Genomic DNA, 21,231 nt, shown 5'->3' with positions numbered 1-21,231 from the left:
AATCTTTATTTGTCGATAATGAAACACTTATTTCAAGTTTATAAATAATATCAGAAAGCGTTTTTGCTCCGTTTGGCTCTGTCGGCTTGCCGTAGGGAGGTGGAGGAGTCACGTGGTCAGATATTGTCATCGCGGAGTTCCTGGAACAAACAAAACAAACGACAGCTGACCAGCCGAATGGATGAGCACCGCCTGTCACCCGCCGCGACGTGTGGAAACCTCATGTTGACAATGTCAGCGACGACATGGACACCCCGTTAGAGCCGCTGGTGGATTCATGACGGAGGAGGGAAGGCGGCGGAGCACTCAGACAGTTAGCCGCTAGCTTAGCCTAGCCTTGTCAGAGCGTCTTCTTCGGGGGTGGACTTTCGTTTTCCAGGAATGTGTTCAGTGTTTACGATAACATCCATGCTAGCTGCTTCCTTTCTGGTCTCCGGGGCTGCCTCTTCTCGGCGGGTCTTATCAGAGGGGTTTGTTTACAGACACTGACCGTCTCTATCTGGACCCTGCAGCCTCCAGGTGCTTATCACAGGAGGCACTCACTTGCTGCTCCGGCTTGTTTATTATGGTGGTTATTTGTTTATGTGGGTTACAGCACCTGTACTTTATATGTGAGGGGCCTCGGTCCACTGTATGACACTGGGATCTGATGTACGAGGAAAGCTGAGATGAGCTTTAACTAAAGATGGAGGCTGTGAGACCAAAGAAGACCAAGGCCAAAACCAGCGGAAAGTCTCAGGTGATTAAACTAAGTCCTTTACACTCATTCTTCACTTTCTTCTTCACTTTCTTCTTCACTCTCGTGTTGGTCTGGTTAATGACAGGGCCCTTCAGTCTTTCAGAGTCAAACATACAAACATAAAAACAACTCAGAGTAACCTATCCAACTTTTATATCTTGAGAAATTGTATCTAATTGTATCTTCATCTTTGGGCCCTAAAACAAGAAACAGCACAGCTGAAGACTGACACATTGTGCTGATACCTCATGACTGACTTTTCACCACGATAATTGCTCTTTAGTCACAATCCCTGGTCACATGTAGAAAACTACAGCAGTGGTGGAGATGTTACTTGCTTGTCAGTTCATCATGAAGTGTCACCAAAAAACTGGATGTAGGTTGTAGTGGGTGTTCAGAGATCAGTAAAATTCAATAAATACTTTTTTGTTTTGTATTCCAAGTTCACTTTAGAAAACATGTAATTGTTTGCTTTTCTCTGAGTTTTGTTGTTTTGGATAGTTTGCAGTAATGTAAGCTTTTAAGGACTGTGATGTGGTGTGATAATCAGATCAATTTAAATCAATAGTCCTGATCACATAAGACCTTGTTTTTTTACATTTCAAAGAAAATGTTTATAACTTATCATGTTTGAAATCTTTGAAACGAGAATTTCATGATAACATTTAATTTGACTTGTGCTTTCAGCTGATCCGGAAGCAGCGGCAGTCAGAGGAAGAAAAAAGAGCCGCCGCTCCTTTAGCAGTGAGTGATGAGGCCTCCACCACTGGCTTCACTGACATCCCCCTCAGTCTGCCCTACCAGGAGCCAGAGAAGGAGCAACAGGAGCCTGCTCAGCTCCCTGAGACCACAGCACGGCGGGTCGATCTGCCCTCTGACAAACAGAAGAGCTCCTCATCACAGACTTTATCCACTTCTGTGTTAACTCCGACTTTAAAGTCAACTCTCAGCTTGTCAACAGAGACGTCACAGGATACAGATCATCTGAAGGAGTCCGAAAATGAGAAAGAGGACCATAACAGAGTTGCCGCTCAGGCAGCTGAACTTCAAGCTGTGCCGCACAGCACTGAGCTGGGAAGGGAACCACAATCATGGAATCAGTCTTGTGCTTCAACTCAGTTTGAGGTTCCAAGTGCCCCTGCCCTGTACCCATCTCTCCCTGCACTGGAGGAGGGTCCTGTGATGCAGCTCAATGTGCAAACTGTGAAAACTGTTGCAAAGGGACCTGCAGTGCTGGCGCTGCCTGAGCAGGAATCTTCTCCTCCGAGCTTGGAGACTCTGGAGTCTGTGGCTGAACTTTCCAGGAGCAAGCTTTACCCAGAAATACCCAAGACAGCTCCAGAAATTCAGGTACTGCCCAAAATAAAATAATACATGAAGCTCTACAAGGAATACAGACTAAATGTGGTTAGTTAAATAGTTTATAATAAATGTGCCTGTTTGTAGTGAAACACCTCAGTATTGCTAAGTCATGATTTTGTATCTGTCAACCACAAAGATGAAATTATAATTATAATCTCAGTGTTTTATAATTGTATTATCTGTTCTCATAAAAAGACATATAAACAAAAACTTAAAAAAATATGTATTAACATGAGAATAGCCATCTTTATGTTTATGTCATGTTTACCGGGCGGCTGCAAACCAGAAGGTTGGTGATTCGATCTCCGGCCCCTCAATTCTCCATTCCGAAGTGTCCTTGGGCAAGACACTGATTCTTGGTCTTTCTTTTTTGTCCTAGTCTGCTGGCGAGCAGCAGCATTTTGGGCTAGCTGCAGGCGTTTAATGGATGCTTTGTCTAAGCCTATATACAGGGAATTACAGTAATCCAGACGGGAGGTTATGAACGCATGTATAATTGTCTCAAGGTCCTTTTGTGGTAGGTAGGCCTTTACTTATGAAATTTGTCGAAGTTGAAAATAGCTACCTCTGACTACTGAGGAGATTTGTTTATCAAAGAGAACACCAAGACTCTTTACAGTTAAGCAAGCATAAGGTGGTCCAAAAACGATAACCTCAGTTTTATTGTTATTTAATATGAAGAAGTTTGAATCCATCCATGATTTATGCACTCAAGGAGTGGCTGCAGTGATGTATTAGCTTTGCGGTTCAGGGGCAAGTATGCTCAAAGCCACTTATCCACTGTGTCTTTGCAAATCCACATCCGATGATTAGGAAACTGTCCTCATGCTTTTCCCTCTGCAGCCATTCTCATTGGAGCAGCTGAGCGTGTGGGAGCAGGCTGGAGGTTTGCGAGCGTGGTTAGAAGGTGTCGAAGTGTGTGCAGCCCAGTTCTGCTCTCTGGCTCGGCAGGAGAACCATGAACTTACTGAGCTGCTGCAGAATTACTGGCGCTGCCGCAGACAGCTGACCCAGTCTCACACGCAGCTACACACACAGACGTCAGACTGCAAGAGCACGCAGAACCGACTCTGGAGCTTCAGAGATGAACAGCTCACACTTCAGGTAAGATAAAAATATATATTAAAGACCTGTAAAGATCATCTGCTGTTATACCACCTTTTATAGGAGTTCCTTCCCCACAGGGTGTGTGTGCAGACCAGTGTAAGGTGTGTGGGTACCACCGCTTCCAGCAGGCAGATTTCAGTCAGAGTGTGTTGGCTGAGCTGAGCAGACTGCTCGAAAACCGCAGTGAGCTGCTCCATCAGAAGGTGGCGCTGCATGCATATACTGCTCTGCTGTCACGCCTACAGGTGGAATCCTACTTGTATCGTCTCCTGAAAGGTGAGAGACTTATAAATTACAGTTGCCTTGAAGTAGCAATAACATGCATGAACTTATGTTCAGTGACATTTTGGTCTCCTGTATTTTTTTTTTTTTTCAGATTGTTCCGGCGGCCATAAACAGCCTTGTTCTCTCCAAACCCTGAAAGAGGCCATTAGTGTCCTGTTCAGCTTCACACGCAGAGTCCTCGATGACGCACAGTTCCAAACAGACATCCATCACTGGCTGGAGAGATTGGTATTCACACACTAATCCTATTCTTACCCAATTTTCCGGCAGTCGTGGTATCTTGTTGATACGATTGTTCACGAAGCTCTGGTCCACTCTGCAGGTGGCCGTCCTGCTGCATGTGAGGGGGTCAGGAGAGCATCTGTACCTGCTGTGTCATCTTCTCTGCTGTCCTGCTGGAGTTGGGAAGTGGTCGGCACCCTTCCTTCAGGTTATTTATTTATTGTTGTGTTGTTTAGTTCCATAGTTGTGCATACAGATGGCTGGAGTTTTCTTTTTTTCTTCCTCAGATTCAAGTTGTGGGAAACACCTGTGGAGTGCAGCACTTCATGCAAGCTCTGGCCATTCTAATGTCACCGTCCAGGTAAGTTCAGAAGCCTTTTTATCAAAGAGTCTATTTGACCTACTCAATTTGAACTTTCCTTCCAAGTCATCCTCTCAGAGTCTTGCAACCTCACAGCTCTAGCAAGTGGCTTTTCTGTTTCTAATCAGACACCGTGCAGAGTTTCTGGGCCACATGAAGCCATGTGAGAGTCAGAGCTCCTCAGCTTCTGGACCTGAGTCTGGAAACTGGACCCTAGTGGACGAAGGTGGTGAGGAAGTAAGTGTAGGTTGGCAATGGTTCCATTCTGAGAAAATAATGAAACCTGAAAGTTTGTTTACATGATAGAAGAAATTAAAAGTTGACTAAATAACCACAGACATTGTGAAAAGTATATTTTTCTTATTTCCTTCACCGATTGTGATTAAGTTAAATATCACTGTAGATAATCATCTATAAAACAGAATGGTCTAGTTTTTGTTTTGATCTGCTGAGTCACATTTGAAGCTGTGGGATAAAAGTACCTAATGAACACCTGCACATTAAATATCAGTCTGCTGTTTTAAACCACAGCTGCTGCCATTACTAAGTTGTTGCTTAGACTTGGTAGGAAGAAACATATTTCTGCAAGACCTTTGAAGATACTTTCATTTAGTATGTTAGTACATGTCAAATAGAATTTTCAAGGGGGTATGGGGGGGACAATAATACAAAAATCCCAACAACGATATATTGGCCTAAACATATTTAAAAATAGAGAATTGACTGATTTTCTTATACTAAATCAAAATCCTGTCATTTACTTGCACTAACTTTTCGCTCTCTGTGTTTAGGACGAGGAGCCAGAGAGCAGCTGGCTGCTGCTCTGTGAGGAGGACCTGATCTCCTTACTGACCCAGTTCCCCTTCCAGCAGCTCTACTCACACATGCTTGGAATAAGGAAGCAGGGTACAGTAGTCTGTCTGTCCTTCTCTCTGCTGGTTTGAAACACTCCCTGTATGAACTGACAAATCCCTCTGTTTCCAGGTATGTATGAGCCTCAGGCCTACTCCAGTCAGAAGATGATGCGTTTGTTTGCCTTTGCTTCCTCTCTCATCGAAATCCTGGCGCTCGGACTTCAAACCTATAACAGAGCGCGATACAGACAACTGGTCAAACGAATAGGACACATCATACGGTCAGTCCATGCTCACGCAGCAGGTTACAATACTATTACCATCAAAAGATCCATGACATTAAAGTCTGTGTTGTTTGTCTTCTCTCCTCTCCCTTAGAATGACAGTGTGTTATGTGAGTGATCACTGGGCCCAGTATGTGACTGTGGCTGGTGCAGCTGGATCCAGCTCTCATGTGCACTCTCTCTCTTTGGACAAGTTGCAGCTGGAATATGATCATCTTTTCCTCAGAGCTGTTTTACATGTACTCAGAAACAAAAGGTGATGACTTGGCCTCATGCTTACACCTTGACTGTAAATCATTCACTTTGGGGACTTTTGTATTTCTAATTTGTTGTCCTCTCTCACAGGTTGGGGATTTGGTTGTTCATGTCTGAGATGCCCTACGGGACTTTGTCGAGCTCAATGCTGTGGAAGGTGCTTTATGTCATGCAGAGCGCTGAGACAGCAGGACAAGGAACACTCAGCGCTGCACCTGACACACACACCTGCATTCAGTCGCTCAGAGGTAACAGCGCCCACACTTAACCTGCGCAAAATATAATCTTTAACATTAAAAAAGATAAAATATTATTAGCTACTTTTGCTGCATTATTATAAACGAATATCTCTGTCACAGACCCAGAGCACCAGGTGAGGTTTGAGCAGTGGCTGTGTGAGGTGAACAGCTCGGATGGTGTCTCCCTCCTCACTGCACTAGCACACATGGCTACATCCACTCAACACTGTGACCCCACCTTCATCACTACAATCACTCTGCTGATCTACCAGGTAGGGAATGGATGCAGCCGGAATTATACTATAGCAGATGTGTATAAGCTGTTAAAAGAAAAATCTGATGTTAAACACAGCAGATTCTGTCTCAATGACTAAATTAATTAACATATTGGAGCATAGGTTGGACTTCAAAACATCATAGACCTGAATTTGCCCTAAAAAATGAATATGTTGCTTTTGATCTGAGTTGTTTTATATGCAATTTACATGGAAATAGATCAATCCACTTCAATCCAACTTGAAACATTGTTCAGTTCAAGACATATCGTACCTAACTTTCTGATGACATTTCTTTTCTTGTTTTTCCTCAGGTGGCCTATGTGAGCACATCTACCAGAGAAATATACACTAAGGTGGGCAGGGAGTTGCTGGCTGCCATAGCAATTGCCCATCCCTATGTTATTTCTGTGCTCCTGGAAAAACTCAGAGAGACGATACAGACTGTAGGAATGGTCAGTATTACTATTCTATGCAAGTGGATGTCTATTTATTTGAAAAATATATAATGTAATCAGTATTTCTGTGTGATTTGTGTGTGTCAGGTGGCTCTGTACCTGTGCAAAGAGCTGCCCCTGAGTCTGTGGCAGCCGCTGCAGGAGGAAATATGTGTGATCGGAGCCTGGCTGCTCCATCATCCTCTGTCTGCGGTAGAGAACCGGCTGGCCTGTGTTATCCTAGAGGGTCTGAACTGGGGCTACGCACAGGTAGTGGTCGGAGCATCAGAAAATACCTTCCTGAGAGTCTTGACAGCACAGTTGTGAGTTTGTAATGAAACAACTAAACCTGTTTCCTCTCACAGGATGGCTCCTTGGCCCTGTCTTCGTCTATCCACAGTGAAGTGGCTCTGCTAGTGGCAGAAGCTTATCAGAAGTACCTTACTGACAAACCATACAGTGGCCTCATATCAGAGGGCATCAAACAGGTGACATGACGCTTGTCAAACCAAACATCTAATCTGAGCTTGGCTTCATTCATGAACATTACTTTACATTTCCTCTCCTCAGGTGTCTTACCTCGCCAGTGTCCTTCGTCTGGGTGTATCGCCTGAAGCATCCTTCAGTCAGTGGGCGTGGCAGCTGCTGTTAAGGCTGAAGCTCCATGGCAATACTCAGAGTCCTAAAGGAGCCTGGTCAGGTCCTGCTCTGGCGTCCAACCCACCTCCAGAGCTGACGCATGCTCCCAGCATGCATCCTGTTCTCAGGGCTGTAAAATCAGGCCTCCCAATTGGATGGTACCTTTCCATTGCCATGACAACCGTGGGACACAGGTTTGTACTTGTACTGACATGATATTAGTAGATGATTTGCCGGGTTGAATTTTAATTAAGTTAATATCCTTTGACTTTTCAGCCTTGAGCACTTTTGTACTGATGGAGTCGGGCTGTTGAAAAGTCTGATTCAGTATCGACACCTGAAAGCTGCTGTGCATCTGCTGGACAACATTCTACCCCCAACGTACCCGCTCAGCTTTTACCTGCTCAACAACTCTCAGTAAGACGGAAACACCTAAACACAGCCCACAATAAAACCAGAAATAAAGGTATACATTATATCAGCTGCTGCATCTCACTTTCACTTGTTGTTGTCTCCACTTTCATCCTACTGTTAATGGCAGGTTTGTAAGTTGCATGCAGCTGTTCCTGCAGTACGACAGCGTGTGTCCTCAAGGTGTGACGCAGCAGGTCACCCACCGGGTCGCACCGCTGCTCACAGGAACCACCTACGGAGACAACGTCAGACTGCTGAACAGTGTCATTCAGGTTTGTCACTGAGAGTCTTCGATATACAAACAGGATAATTAGTAATATCCTATAATGATTAGAAGAAAGATACTACTAAATGACAATTTTTTTAAATTAGAAATGTAGAAACAAAGTCTTTATTTTTGTAAGTAGTTGTCAGTATTGTCGGGATAAAGTCCCATTGCTTTTTGAACGAAATAACCTGTACAAATATTGTCCTTTAACTACTGTTCAGTCAGAAATAAAGAAAATATTGATTACGGTTAAATGTTTCAATTAACGTAATTTTGTAAGAATGTTATTTATGTTTTCTGATCTTATACATCCTCCCTGAGTCAAAGATGACACGTTAAGATGCTTTTATTTTACAGAGTCACATTGGGGAGAGTTCACAGCCTGGTCGTGTCGGACCTGCAGCAGTTCTGGAGTTTTGGGTGGGAATCCTGACTCAGCAGAACCTGTGGTACCGAGACAAAACCACCCTGTTCCTCATGGATCAGATCTGCTGTGCTGCATTCACACACCACCAGGAGGAATGTGTTCAGAAACTCCTCTACCTGCAGCATAAGGTTTTTGCTAATTATTTTATAATGTTGCATTATTTTGGGACTCTCCTTGGTCACAAAGGTCCAGACGTATGATTTTATCTGTGTAAATTACCAACATTATATAGATAAAGATTACATCAATTTTGAATGGGTTACACATTTCAGAAAGAGCTCACTGGTGATTTATGCTAAAAAGTATACCTAAATATTGTATTGTTAAGCGAAAATTAGCAGGCTATCATTGATTGACAAGTGAAGGTAAAATGTGCTACTTATGATAAAGAACGGTCACAGTGACACCAGTAATGTTTGTAAATTTCTTCCATTTTCATACCTCATGCAGAATGCCTTGGGTTACCATGGAGATCGGGGTCTGCTCTCATCTCTAGTTGGCTGGATAGCTGGAAACGTCACGCCCTCCTTCGTAGAGGGCCAATCCCTAAGTGCAGAGGTAAAGTTCCTCAAAGCTCAGTACGAACATTATGAGCAAGTACTGAGGCTCGTCTCAGTAAAGAACCCTGTCCTCAGAGACGGTGTGTTTTGTGTGTTTGTAGGTTTGGTTCGCCTGGCTGGTGCTAAACATGGAGGGAGTGTTTGAAGAAGATTCTCAGCTGAGACGCTGTGTTGAACTTGAGCTCTTGTCAGAGCCAAGCATCTCCCCAGAACAAGCCTTAAAGGTACACTGACAAACACACAACAGTTATTAATATTGTATTACTTTCTGGCAAAGACGGTGAGCAGTATTAATATCTACTGCTGACTCATGATCCTGGGTATTGTATGTGGCTGGTGTTAACAGTGTGTTTGTGTCTGAGCCAGAGGGCGCAGCAGAGACTGAAGTTGCCGGTAGCCCCATCTCTGCAGCGGCTGCAGGTGTACCGCTGGGCGTGTCAGGCTTTAGTCACGCCCCCTGACCACCCACTCCTTCCTATGATCTGGCAGAAGTTCCTGCAGCTCTTCCTCAGACAGCCTGGGCCCGAGTACGGGTAAGATCCAAAAACAGATATTAATATTCCTAACCAGAGAAACCAGGAAATAAGCATGTGCCTCTACCATGTACCTGCTTGTGAATGTTGTCCCCCAGGCTTGCTGCAGGCGGATGTATCGGACGAAGGTTCTTCCAGGCTTCATCTCATGCGGCGTTACTCAGAGATTTGAGACAGAGAATACAAGTTGTGTCAGACTTCCATCATGCTGCTAGTCAGGCCCTCAGGGTGCCCCCTCTGCACACACCCTCATCAGACAGCCAGGGTGACGAAACCCCCGACAATCCCCATCCCCCTTACCTCACCTCTCCTCAGCTACACACAGAGCTGGTCAGGTGGGTCTCTCGTGCTTAGACTACATCCAAACATTTGTAATTTTACAGGGTTTCAAACTTCAGCTGATTGGTTGTCTGTAGGTTGTTTGGTGTATTCGCTGTGTGGTTGGATGACGAGACTCTGCTGAAGCAGGAAGTTTACATCCCCTCCCTTCCTGCGGAATACGAACCTCACAGACTGGCACAGGTCATGCAGCGGCATCAGGTATGTGATATGTCTTATTATTATGTGTTTGTATTTACAAATACAAAATACTGTATGTTATTTACTCAAAGAAGCTGTTGTTTGTTATATCATACTGCTCATGTGCGTGTTGTTTTGTAGGAAATGTGGCTTGAGTATGTGGACCAGGAACGTCTGCAGTATGATGAGAGGGAGGTTTTGTCTCTGTGGGAGAAGGTGCAGAGTGAGCCAACTTTCCTTCAGGCTCAAACCCCCGGTTTCACTGACTACACCAGCCCCAACAACGGTACAAACCTTAAACACACAAAGGCTTAAATCTAGCAGAGGTTCAAATATGCTGTAGAAATATTTTGTAAACCCTAGCAAAAATAACAAGTAACCAGATAACAATTGCCATTTCTTCCTGTTTGCATGAAAAATATTTGTTATGTAGTTTTCAGTTGTTTGAAGTTGTGCTATGTGTGCAGCTCGGGAGCGTATCCTGTCCAACCTGCAGAAGCATCCAATACCTCAACCAGCTCCAGAGCTGCAGCAGCAGAAGGCTCCAGTGGCTGAGGTACCAACCACCTGCTTCACTGACTCTAAAGCTGCTGTTGAGCTAATGAACCAGGACCTCTGCATTCTGCAAGACCAGGCTAGGTATATGGACATCATACACACATTATATCATAATCAGTGTACACATGCATACACATTGTTTGTTTGTAAACACACACAAAATAAATGTTACACAAAGCCACCCTCAGATTCTGAAATACTTGGTCTTGGTGTCAGGACTGCAGTGGCGAGTGAAGCCCAGCAGGTGGCGATGGAGCAGGAACTTCTGGAAAGCCTCCCTCTGCTGTATAAGAACCGATCTGAGCAGGTCACCATGGCCCTGGAGTGTAAAGGAAAGGGAGGGATGCCATGCCAGGGACCTGCAAACATCACCGTCACAGTACATCCACTTAAACTGCATATTTTTCACATCATGAGATACCACTGTGAAGTCTTTGCGCGGGTTTGTTAATCTGTGTGTGTGTGTTTGTGTATCCACATAGTGTGAGTGTGTGCAGAGACAGGAGGCAGTACAGACTCAGATAACATCTCTGCGCAGGGACATCAAAAAACTCCAAACCGACGCCATGGCTCCTCCTCCTCAAAGTCTGGCCCAGGCTGCGGTTCACACTGAGAACTTTATCACGTCAGTACAAACAGATTCTTGCTGCAAGTGTTAAACAGACACCACTGTATAACACTTTTGGGAGAAAAAACAAGTGCTCTATTTGATTGAAACAGGTTGGTTTAACTACATGTGATGTATAATTATGTGCTCAGGGCGCTGGTGAATATGTACAAGGCACAGAAATCTCCTGTGGTGCAGCATGTCGGCGTGTCAGCCTTTTACCAGGTGGTCTCCTTTGTGTGTGAGGACACACTGCGACATCCCCCAACACGCCAGTACCTCTCCTCCTGTGTGGAGATACTGGGACAGGTGTGTGCACACATATATAAGACTATTACACATATGTGCTCCACAGCGGCTCCAGCAGCCTTATACAAACCAAAAAACAGACCCAAAGCATTGTGTCTTATTGAATCAGAAATCTCACAGCTCGGGTATTTTAATATTCTGAATCCCTGTTATTTCTTAATAGATAGGACATCTGCCCTTGAGACTTGATAAGCAGAAAGTAAAGCATTTGAGGCTGTCACTGTACGTTTGGGGAAACCGCATCATATGGATATAGACAGCCTTTATATTCTGACTCATGCAGGATAGTGTGGCAAAACTTTGTTAAAACCTGGTGTCAGGGCAGAGTAGGACAGGGGCTAACTGGAACACAGACAGAAACAGAAAGAGGACTTACAGATAAGTAGAGTACAGATGTGACAAGAACTGATAAAAGGGACCCATGAATTCAATCTTATTTGTGTGTAGGTGTTTATCCAAGGCAACGCAGATGAGTGTGGTCGTGTCCTGAAGACCATCCTGGAAGAACGGCGTCTTTGCCCCCTCATTTCCCCCTTCTTCACCCCTAACACTGCGCCCGATCAGCTCGTCTTCCTCTACCAGGATGTGGTGACGGCCCTACACCTCGACAGCGCTGACGTCATTTTCATGCTCCTCACGAAGGTCAGTCCAGACACAAATGCAACACACTGAAGAAATATATTCCGTGCGTCTACAGTCATCCAGTAACAGCAGCATCTTCCATCTGCAGTTCGACTTGTACCAGTGGCTGAGTGAAGCCCATCCTGTGTTTTCGGAGAGAACCCGCTTGCTGGAGCTGATCCACGGAGCTCTCTGCGTGTGCGGCAAAGATCCGGAGCCCGAACTCCTAACACCTTTTCACCTTTTCGCCAAACATTGGACATGGCTGCTGCGCCACCATTTCCCTGATCACTACAGTGACTGCCTGCGTCTGCTTATGACCAGTAAGAGCGTGTGTGTGCGTGCGTGTGCGTAAACAATCATCTTGTTTTATTAATGACTCAAATAATCATTAATACTCATTATCTACTCAAACATCCTCGCTGATTAAACAACACACAAAGGTTAAACCACATCAGACTAAACACAAGCAATGAAGGAAGAATACCTTCAGTGAATTACTGGAGACCAATCTGTCACATTCAGGAGCAGTGTTTCATTGTCCTTTTATGTTGCACGTTGCCTGTTAAAGCACTTAGGGGCTGCTTTGATAAGTCTTCTTGTTCCTCCATCAAGTGATTCAGAGGAAACACATTCATCCTCCTCATAAACGCCTCCTACTCACCTTCCCACCAACAAAAGATTAAATAAATGAATGAATGTCATTAGCTGAATCATTCCCTCAATCTACGGGATCATGTCTGAGATTCAGTTTTTTATAAGAAGAATATTGGTCATAGAAGTTTGATGTGCAACTTCTTTAAAAACTAAGTTGTTCTTTCACCTCACCAGGCTCGTCAAACCAGTTACTGAGTCCAGAGTGCTGGAGGGTGACTCTGCGAGTGCTGGGCTGTTTGCCTCCGTCCCGCAGCTCCAAGAGCAAAGCCGAACAAGCCCTCGGCACCCCCGATGTCCCCGGCCGTGCTGTCGCGGCTCAAGCGTCTTCCTACAGATCCACCGTCAGCCTCTCTCCTCAGCAGGTAACTCACGCTAATGTTGCTCATATTAGATTCAGTCTGTGGCCCTCGAAGAACTGTAATGCACGTGAGCAAATGTCTCATTTGAACTCAATGAAACGATTGTTTGGTGGCTGATGGAAAGAGGGGGGATGTATAGGTCGCATTTTTAAACTGTATCCTGCTCTTGATAGGTTTTCCAGGATTCCCAACCCTGGCTTTAACTGAATGAATTGATACTTAAATATTCATTATCAATCTAGAAATTAGAGGCTTGTCTTGTTTTATTTGTTGCTAACAGGTGGACGAGACAGTTGACTGGCTCAGTGATTACTTCCTGCGGAGTCGTCTCAGTAAGCCAGACCTCCGCAGCTTCGGACTCTACTCTGCCTGGACTCCATACATCACTGAGGTCGTTTCCCTCTGGGATTATTTGATTAGTAGTCTAATCAATGCGCAGCTCATAGCCTGTTCCAGAGAGTCAGTGGGCAGCAGCAGGACAATGAAAGGTAAACACCAAATGTCAGCATCCACTGATTTCCACCTTTGTTTTGTGAATGTTTCTTTATTGTTAGCTGCCATTTTGACAGAGAAATGTCTCTTCCATTCTCTCAGCTCTGCAGGACCTGCACAGTAAGATTGTGAAGTTATTCAAGCCGTGGATCTTTCCTGTGGACACAGATGACGGCGGGTAAGCATCTACACCTGAGCTGAGTTATAGATGGTGAAAAGATGTGAGACAGATGTGAGAAAGACAATAGAAGCTCCAAAGACGGCAGCAGATCAAAAAACTTTGTGGTCCTTTTTATCCGATGTAATCCTTGTTTCTTTCACAGGTGAAGAGCAGATTTAGATCCGGTTGTAGTTGTGTTTCCTAACTGAACCAACTGTGAGAGATTATTTTATCCATGAAGCCAAATCAAAACTCAAACATGATACTACTCAGAGAGAAGATTAAATGTTTACTGATGCGTGTGAGGAATGAGTCATCATGTCCATAATGCAGCCAGAAGTTTGTGCTTGGATTCCCCTGGTTCCTGCAGAGAGCTGTTAAATGCTTTCAAGTGTAAATGAAACAAAGACAATGTCAATATCAGTGTTTCTTTGTCTCAGCAATCTCAGGTGTTACCCGTGGCTGGAGACCGATGCGAGTGCAGCAGCCGGTCTGGTTGGACTGTACGCTCAACTCACTGACACGCTGCATCACAGATTCAGAGGTGGGACCTCAGAAGTGCCGCGTTCACACATGAGTGACTGTTCAAGTGCTGCTCTTCTGAGTTGCCCGGGCTGTTCAGGTTATTTTTAACGTGCATGTGCTGGTACGTTGCAGATCGTCTGCTCCCTGGTCAGAGAGGGGCTCTGTGGCTGTGTATGATGCAGTACTGTGAGAGCTGCACCTCGCCCAGGACACCCGAGTACCTTCTCTACCTGTACCACACACACTTCCACAGCCTGCCCTGGAGATACCTGCACCCTGACACTCGGCTCATGGAGCAGCTCTTCAATGTGAGATACCCCCCCCCCCCCCCAACACTGCACACTAATCTAGACATTCATAACACAGGGGAGCTTGTTAATTTGAGACCTCGGTCCTGGGCCTCATGTCCTATTATTAACCTCGCTTCACGTAATTATAGACTCAACATCCTGTTCCTAGACACAGGAGCCACGTGGGTCCCACATGCCTTATACAGGCTACTATACAGGTTTTAGAAATATTTAATGTTATTAAAACGAAAATAAAATCACAAAGACGATGATTAAAACATACCAGAAAAGGAACTGAATCGAGCCAGAGAAGGTAAAGAGAAGGCAACCAATCTGCTATTTTGATTATTTAAACAAAAACATCCCTTTTGCCCATCTTCTATTATTGATCATTGATTATCTTCTGTAATTATTTGTCTTCTGCAGCAGCAAACTGCACTAAGTTTGCTCTTACTCAAATGCTCTTTTAAGATATCTATTATATTAATAATAGACGGGACTCAGGGACACTGTGTTGTTTCCTTTTAGTTTTAGTTTGTGAAATCTCCTTTAGTCTTTTATCATATTTAGTGATCCCGGAGAAACCACATCTCATTCCGCCTGCATTACTGTTAGATGTCTGGTAAAATGACAATGAATTCTGATTTGATTTGAAATTTTCATCTCTTATTCCATATTAGTTATTTGTTGAGGTCTCTTCAATTAGGTTTAATATGTTTCAACATATTTGTAGTCCAAAAACGTCAAGGACTTAGCCATACAGTAAATTATCTGCTCATAATCGAACATAAAATGGATCATCAGAAGAAATAAATATACAGTCATTTGAGAGTCGGTTGGATTGATTTGTAGGTTTGTGTTTCGACTGCAGACTTTTGTTTATTGTCTCGCCTTGCTCTGTCTGCAGGTGGAGAGAGGAAGTCCCAAGAGCTGCTTCTTGTTTATAGGAGAAGTGTTGTGTGGGGTGAACTGGATCAGCGTCCTGAGTGAGCACTTACAAACACCTTCTGCATCCATAGCATATCCAGCTTTACCAGAAACGCACCCTCAGAAGGAGTCACACACCATGTTAGTCTATCTGCTGTACATGCTGGTGTTTCTGGCAAAGGAGGAACAGCTCCTGAGTCAACAGGTGAGTCCAGACGATGTTAGATACAGGCTCGGACATCTGTGTTTTCTTTCACTAATCCTCCAGTTTCTCTCCTCCTCCACCTGCAGGACTCCCCTCTGCTCAGCCTGTTGGTCCAGTCCTCCTCTCTGCCCTGGCATCAGCTGGACCTGTCCTCATACCAAGGCATTCTGGGATATGTCAGCACCCACTACCCCCCCTCTCTGCTGCTCAGCGCTGAATCTGCCCCTCAGCTGCTGTTGAAGTCGCTGCGCAGTGCTGCCGGGCTCCACCCTCTCTCCAATGAAGCTCCACACCGGGTGAGACAATAAAGTGCTGTTTAACAAATAACAGATTGATTAATGTATTGTGACCCTCTAAAGGTCTGTCTAGTCTGCATGAGAACCAGTAGAGGTTATAATCACAAACACTCATTTAGAATTTAGTATTAAGACGATCAGTGTAATTACAGATTAATACATGAATGAAAACTTGTTTAGCCACAGCTGAGAGTTTAAAGGTAGTATGGATATACTTTATCTAAATCTCATTATGCATCTGTAATATATAGAAGAACTATTTTGTAAAAGAACATATTCATGAGTGTCTAATGTCCCCAAGACAACTTCACATTCTGAGAAATAGCTTTACTATAAAAGATAGTAACTACAAACTATAGCAAGCAAAATATGCCTGAAAACCTGTGGAAAAATATATACTCAGCATAAATCATGATCTGTTTTCATCTGCCAGGAGGAGACACCGAAGGCCAGAGCATACGTGTGCTGGTGTGTGCAGACTTTGACGACTCTGGAACAAGGAGGCAGCATCCCCCTCAGCAGCCTGGAGGCTCAGCTGGAGACTCTTCTGGAGGGCATCGTCACATTCAACCCACCAGGTGAGATGTCCTCGCTGTCACCTTTAACAACATGGCCACACATGGAGCAGCCCGATAGAGCGCGTGCCACATGGGCACAAATGCACTGAGCAGCTAGTCTGCAGTTTTACTCATGGACAGCTGGAGTGAGAAAAAAAAAATTCTCACCCGCAAGTGGTCATCATTTATTCACATTTTTCCTTTGCAGACACGGATTTGGAGCAGAGACACATGGCGTTCTGCAGCCTCTTCAGCGACACCCTGGCTTTGCTGAATGGCGTTGGCGTTTCAACGGGGGAGGCACTCGCTGCTCATGTCATTGCCTGGCTGGACAGGAAGGGGAGGGGTTTCCCTATTCTGCCTCTTCTCACAGCTTGCACGCGTTGTCTCGCTTCGGTGCGGCACATGACACGCATCATGGAGGCATCCATCACAGCGTACTTCAACCATGGTAAGGGAAGTAACACAAATGTTATTTAACTGAGAACTTTTATAGTTGTTGCCTCAAACAGTGTTACTTTAAGAGATAAGCGGTACTTAAATCTTTGTATGATTTCTTTACTGCCAGTCCTCTCTAAAGTTCTCTGTTGATCAAAAAGTTGGTTTACTCCTTTAATTTTCTCTCTTTCATATAGACGGTTAAATTTGACGTCAATGGTTAAAACATTTCATCTCCCACTGTCTGCCTCTTTGTTTCTTCTCCATGTTAAGCTGATGAGGAGTCTGTAGGTTGGGGTCCCGTGTTGGCGTCGCTGCAGGTCCCTGAGCTCACTGTGGATGACTTCCTGTCTGAGAGCCAATCAGGAGGCAGCTTCCTGACGCTCTATGCCTTCGTCCTGCAACGCCTTAACTCTGAATACACAGCAGCCAATGAGAGACGGACTCTGGCTCTAATTAACTCATGGACCAATCAGGTCTTCCCAAGGTTTGCCCCGCCTCATTATCTTATTTCCTTTGGCTAAAATGTCTATTATTTAGATTTTCCAGATTGTGTTTGACAAAATGTAGCAGTTTGAGTTTCAGGCTAGTAACCAGTAGATGAGCTGTGATGCCTTCTGTCTGTGCAGTGGTCCAGGGGACGAAGCCAAGCTGTTTCTGTGGTGGCACAAAGCACTGAACCTATCAGTGGAGCAGCTGCAGCCACAGGCCGGCCTGACTGAAGTGTCGGGAATCGTCTTGGGTCTGTTGAGGTTGCAAACCAGGCTGCTTCAGCTGGGAGAGGAAAGGCTGAACTCTGGGCTGCTGGGTGCAATTGGCCTGGGGAAGAGGTCTCCTGTTTCTAATAGGTAGGTCCACGTGCAGTTTTATTAGCAAACTGGAATGGTTGAGCACATTCCTCCACCAAGACCCAACAGTTGCCTTAAATTGAATCAAGCTGCACAGAATTTCAAACAGTCATCGATATCAGTTCATGTGTCTGATTATTTTCATCAAGATCCACAAATTATTATATGGGAAAATCTGGGTTGAAAATCCTCAGAATCTTAAAGAAAGTAAAAACAAATTCCTGGCTCTGCTCTCGATCCGGATCAGCGCAAAAAATGGAATCAACCAACCAAGAAACAGACAGGGGTAAAAACATAACCTCCTTGGTGGAGGTCAGAAAACCCCCTTTGGGCTAAATAACACTGTTGATACACCAGCTGTTAATGTGTATCTCCTGTACGTCCAGGTTCAGGGTGGTGGTACGCAGTCTGGCAGCGTTCCTGTCAGTCCAGATACCATCAGAGACCGAGCTTCGACTCCAACCCACCAGTGACTTGCAGCTCTCTGCGAAAGCACAGCAAGTATGCAACAAAAGCTACAAATACAGTGTTTTAATGTTCTACTCTGCAATTATCTTCTAAAAATAACTTTGTGTTTCTCTTGTTTCTTTTTCCTTTTCGTGAATGCAGACGTTGGGGATGTTGGAGGCGATGTGCAGCAATAAGCAGTACGCCGAGTTGGAGGACTCTGTGAATAAGGCCGTCCAGTTCATCCGCTACCCAGGACACTGTCTCAAAGATGCACCCCGACTTCTGGCCCTGCTGGCCAACCTCCTGTACCCTGAACTCAGATACCTGCACATCATCCGCTGAAACTGACTTAACCAGACAAATATGCTGGAGACTGGGAGGATGTGACCTTTCTGTGACAAATACAATGACAGTAAACGTCTGCTCTGCAAAGACACAAATCATGCTGGTGCACAAAGTTTCCAAGTAGTTGCACTGGTACTGAAATGCTTTTACTATTATATCAAAAAGAGCAACAAGAGCAAGGGCTCTGTGAGACAGAAAGTGACTGCTCCTCAAAGCTTGCTGTGCATTCATCAAACAAAACATCTTTTGCCTGATAAAGTACAGACTACAGTGACGAATCAACCAGCCAATCAGGAGCCCAAGAAAGGTCATGTGCTGAGCTCGGACTAGTTCTCACCCTGTGGTTCTCACATTTATTTTCTTCCCTCATGTTCATGCTTTGTTGCTTTTTAAACAAGTTTTAAACAGCATCCGTTCTGTTCTTGATTTGAGAGAATGTTGCACATATTTATTGAAGCAGAATTCATGAATCAGAATTCAGCTCCGTACTTCAGGTGTCAATTTCACACCTGTACGTGGAATCTCACATAAAAAAGTTGAAGGGTCCACAAATTATTTGGAGGAAGTTGACGGACAGGTCTAATAGGTGTATTACTTTAGAGGTACAATGGGGAGGGGGTCAATGACTGAGCTACAATCTGAAACATCTCGATCCTTAGTACTGTATATAGATGAAAACAGTGGCTGCCTGTATGAAGTGAAGTGATGTCTAGTTCAAGAACGTTTGCCAGTATCATGTTTATGGCCAATAGTGCTTTGCTTGTTTCTGCCAAAGACATTTTGTTTTTATCTGCTCAGATGCTTAAACGCTCTTGACCACATGCTCACCACCTGTGTTTGTAAGGTTCAAAAAGCACAAACACTAGAAAATACAATACAACAGACAATAGTTAAAAAGAGCTTCACCACTCAGCTTCCTTATAAAGTAATCTGTGCCCTGTGACACAAAATACTAATTCCAATGGAATTGGTAAATATCTATATCTGGACTTATACAGACGCATATGGCGGCATTTGAGGATAAAGGCAGAGTGTAATCTAGATTGAGCTGACTCCAAGAATTCATATTTTAATTACCCATGTCATTTTGCCTCCTTTGTTGCTCTGTGCCGTCTCAATAATAACTCTGCTGCACCTCTGCAGCCTGAAGCTCGCCTTATTGCCTGTGTTATTTGGTGCCGGTGAATGTCAAGAGGCATTTCTTTTACATGAGTCAGTGAACGGGAATGGGTCTGTAGGGGCTGCACAAAGGAAAAACAAGAGTTCAGTAAAGGAGAAACTCAGGGTCTCACTGCAGCTCTGTGATCTTTGACCATATGTTATACATGGAGGAGCCTCTCGGAGCAGGAGGGCTGATCTAAAACACCTGGGACAGGTCACATGGGGAGACACCTAAGTGCCGAGACGCTCATGGATTCAGACGTTTGGAACAAGAGCCCGACAGCAATTGGGGACACGATGCACTGACATCAGTATTCTCTCTGCATAATGCTGCAGATGGTCAGATTGATTTAGAACGCTTCCTTGTGTGAGAAGCCTGTTATGACAAGTGTTTGCTAGAAGTGTTCTGACTGGCGTCCGCATCCCGTTGTTCGCTGCATCTTTGTGAAAGTACAGGTCCACAGCCGACAGAGAAGCTTTTGTTGTAGATTGTACAGGGGGAGGGCTGTAAAGAAGTGTGTGTGTGCGTGTGTGTGTGTGCATGTGCATGGGCGTGTGTGCACGCACATACATCCAGCATCCTCATTTGACACCACCACGTCTGTCCTATCTTCAGGCAACAGTGGTCTCTATGGTTACGGGAAGGGTAGAAGTGAGAGAGGAGGTGGAGAGGACGGGGTGTTTTGAGGCTGTGAGAGGGAGAGAAAAGGAGGGGGGGTGGGAGATGCTCACAGACGCTCACTGCTGCCTCCTCTTCATGTTAAAAGAAACCCCGTGTGAACCCATCGTCTGGTGTCTCTCACCGTTCAGTCGCCCTCCTGCTCTCCCGTCTCTCGGCTGAGGTGGTGGAGTACTCTCCAGACAGTCGATAACCATGTGACAGTCTGCTCTCAGACTTTAGCTGGAGTGAATATCTCTTTGTTGTCTTGTCACACACACACACACGTGCTCAGAGGACCCGTTGCTGGGAGTTTTCTTGGCAGACACATCACTGTCTGGCAGATTCCTGTGTCGCCATGGAAACGCAGCATCAGGTCAGGAGCAGTTGCCCCGAGACGGATTTCCGTGCAAACTCAGCACCGGAGCAGCACGTGGATCAGTGGCCGTCAATCGCAGACACAAAACAGATTGTGTGTACACCTCCAGCAATGTGATCACAATCTGTTTCATGAAAGAACCTCTCACAATGAGGGAGGAAGATCAGTTTACTGTGTAACCTACCGGCTCACTCCACACACACACACACACACACACACACACACACACACACACGCATGAAGATCTCACATCTCTTCCTAACCGCATGTGTCCATTGGTGCATTGCAGTGGATTTCACCATGTTTCCCCCGTCAAAGGCCAAACAGAGCGCCCTGTGTGCACAATGCTCCTCTGCTGACCAGTTGCTTTTCTGGGACAGCTGCACTGGCCCCCAGTCCCTCCCTGCTGCCAACACACAAATACCCACACACGCGCTCAGCTGGACATACAGGAATGTCTCTCTCCAGGTCTCCACCGCAGATCCTCAAAACAGCGGCTTCTCTGCGCACCTGCATTGTTTCAAGCAAAGTCAATGCGTGTGCGTGAGAGCCAGTGTACGTTTGTGTGTGTCAGACAGACTCCTCCATTGAGACACCCACTTTTTCTCT

The 21,231-nt window shown here is 45.0% G+C and overlaps 1 protein-coding gene across 1 annotated transcript; it reads left to right on the top strand.

The window, feature by feature from the left end:
* The first annotated feature begins 92 nt into the window (after positions 1-92).
* On the top strand, positions 93-19,573 carry epg5 (ectopic P-granules autophagy protein 5 homolog (C. elegans)). The gene is made up of 45 exons (XM_062382085.1): positions 93-739; positions 1,427-2,089; positions 2,945-3,205; positions 3,286-3,484; positions 3,585-3,721; positions 3,816-3,923; positions 4,003-4,076; positions 4,205-4,313; positions 4,868-4,982; positions 5,061-5,211; positions 5,309-5,470; positions 5,560-5,717; positions 5,829-5,980; positions 6,298-6,438; positions 6,529-6,690; positions 6,786-6,908; positions 6,991-7,253; positions 7,336-7,476; positions 7,601-7,745; positions 8,099-8,296; positions 8,619-8,726; positions 8,830-8,952; positions 9,095-9,261; positions 9,360-9,596; positions 9,678-9,801; positions 9,922-10,066; positions 10,248-10,419; positions 10,555-10,717; positions 10,821-10,963; positions 11,098-11,254; positions 11,702-11,896; positions 11,985-12,198; positions 12,707-12,894; positions 13,172-13,379; positions 13,486-13,561; positions 13,984-14,087; positions 14,201-14,376; positions 15,266-15,490; positions 15,577-15,786; positions 16,220-16,364; positions 16,552-16,794; positions 17,055-17,268; positions 17,411-17,629; positions 18,016-18,130; positions 18,239-19,573. Exons 1-45 carry the CDS (start codon positions 686-688, stop codon positions 18,419-18,421), a joined length of 7,770 nt encoding a protein of 2,589 aa, XP_062238069.1. The 5' UTR covers positions 93-685; the 3' UTR covers positions 18,422-19,573.
* The last annotated feature ends 1,658 nt before the right edge of the window (positions 19,574-21,231 follow it).

This window comes from Platichthys flesus, chromosome 3, assembly GCF_949316205.1.
Source record: "Platichthys flesus chromosome 3, fPlaFle2.1, whole genome shotgun sequence".
NCBI classification, from domain to species: Eukaryota; Metazoa; Chordata; class Actinopteri; order Pleuronectiformes; family Pleuronectidae; genus Platichthys; species Platichthys flesus.
The sequence above is the reverse complement of the archived record's forward strand: the minus strand, read 5'-3'. Positions and strand labels throughout refer to the sequence as shown.

Coding starts and splice junctions, on each gene's coding strand:
- epg5 (XM_062382085.1), top strand. CDS start 686: ATGGAGGCTGTGAGACCAAAGAAGACCAAGGCCAAAACCAGCGGAAAG. Junction 7,477..7,600: donor TACCTGCTCAACAACTCTCA/GTAAGACGGAAA, acceptor TGTTAATGGCAG/GTTTGTAAGTTGCATGCAGC. Junction 9,262..9,359: donor CAGCCTGGGCCCGAGTACGG/GTAAGATCCAAA, acceptor GTTGTCCCCCAG/GCTTGCTGCAGGCGGATGTA.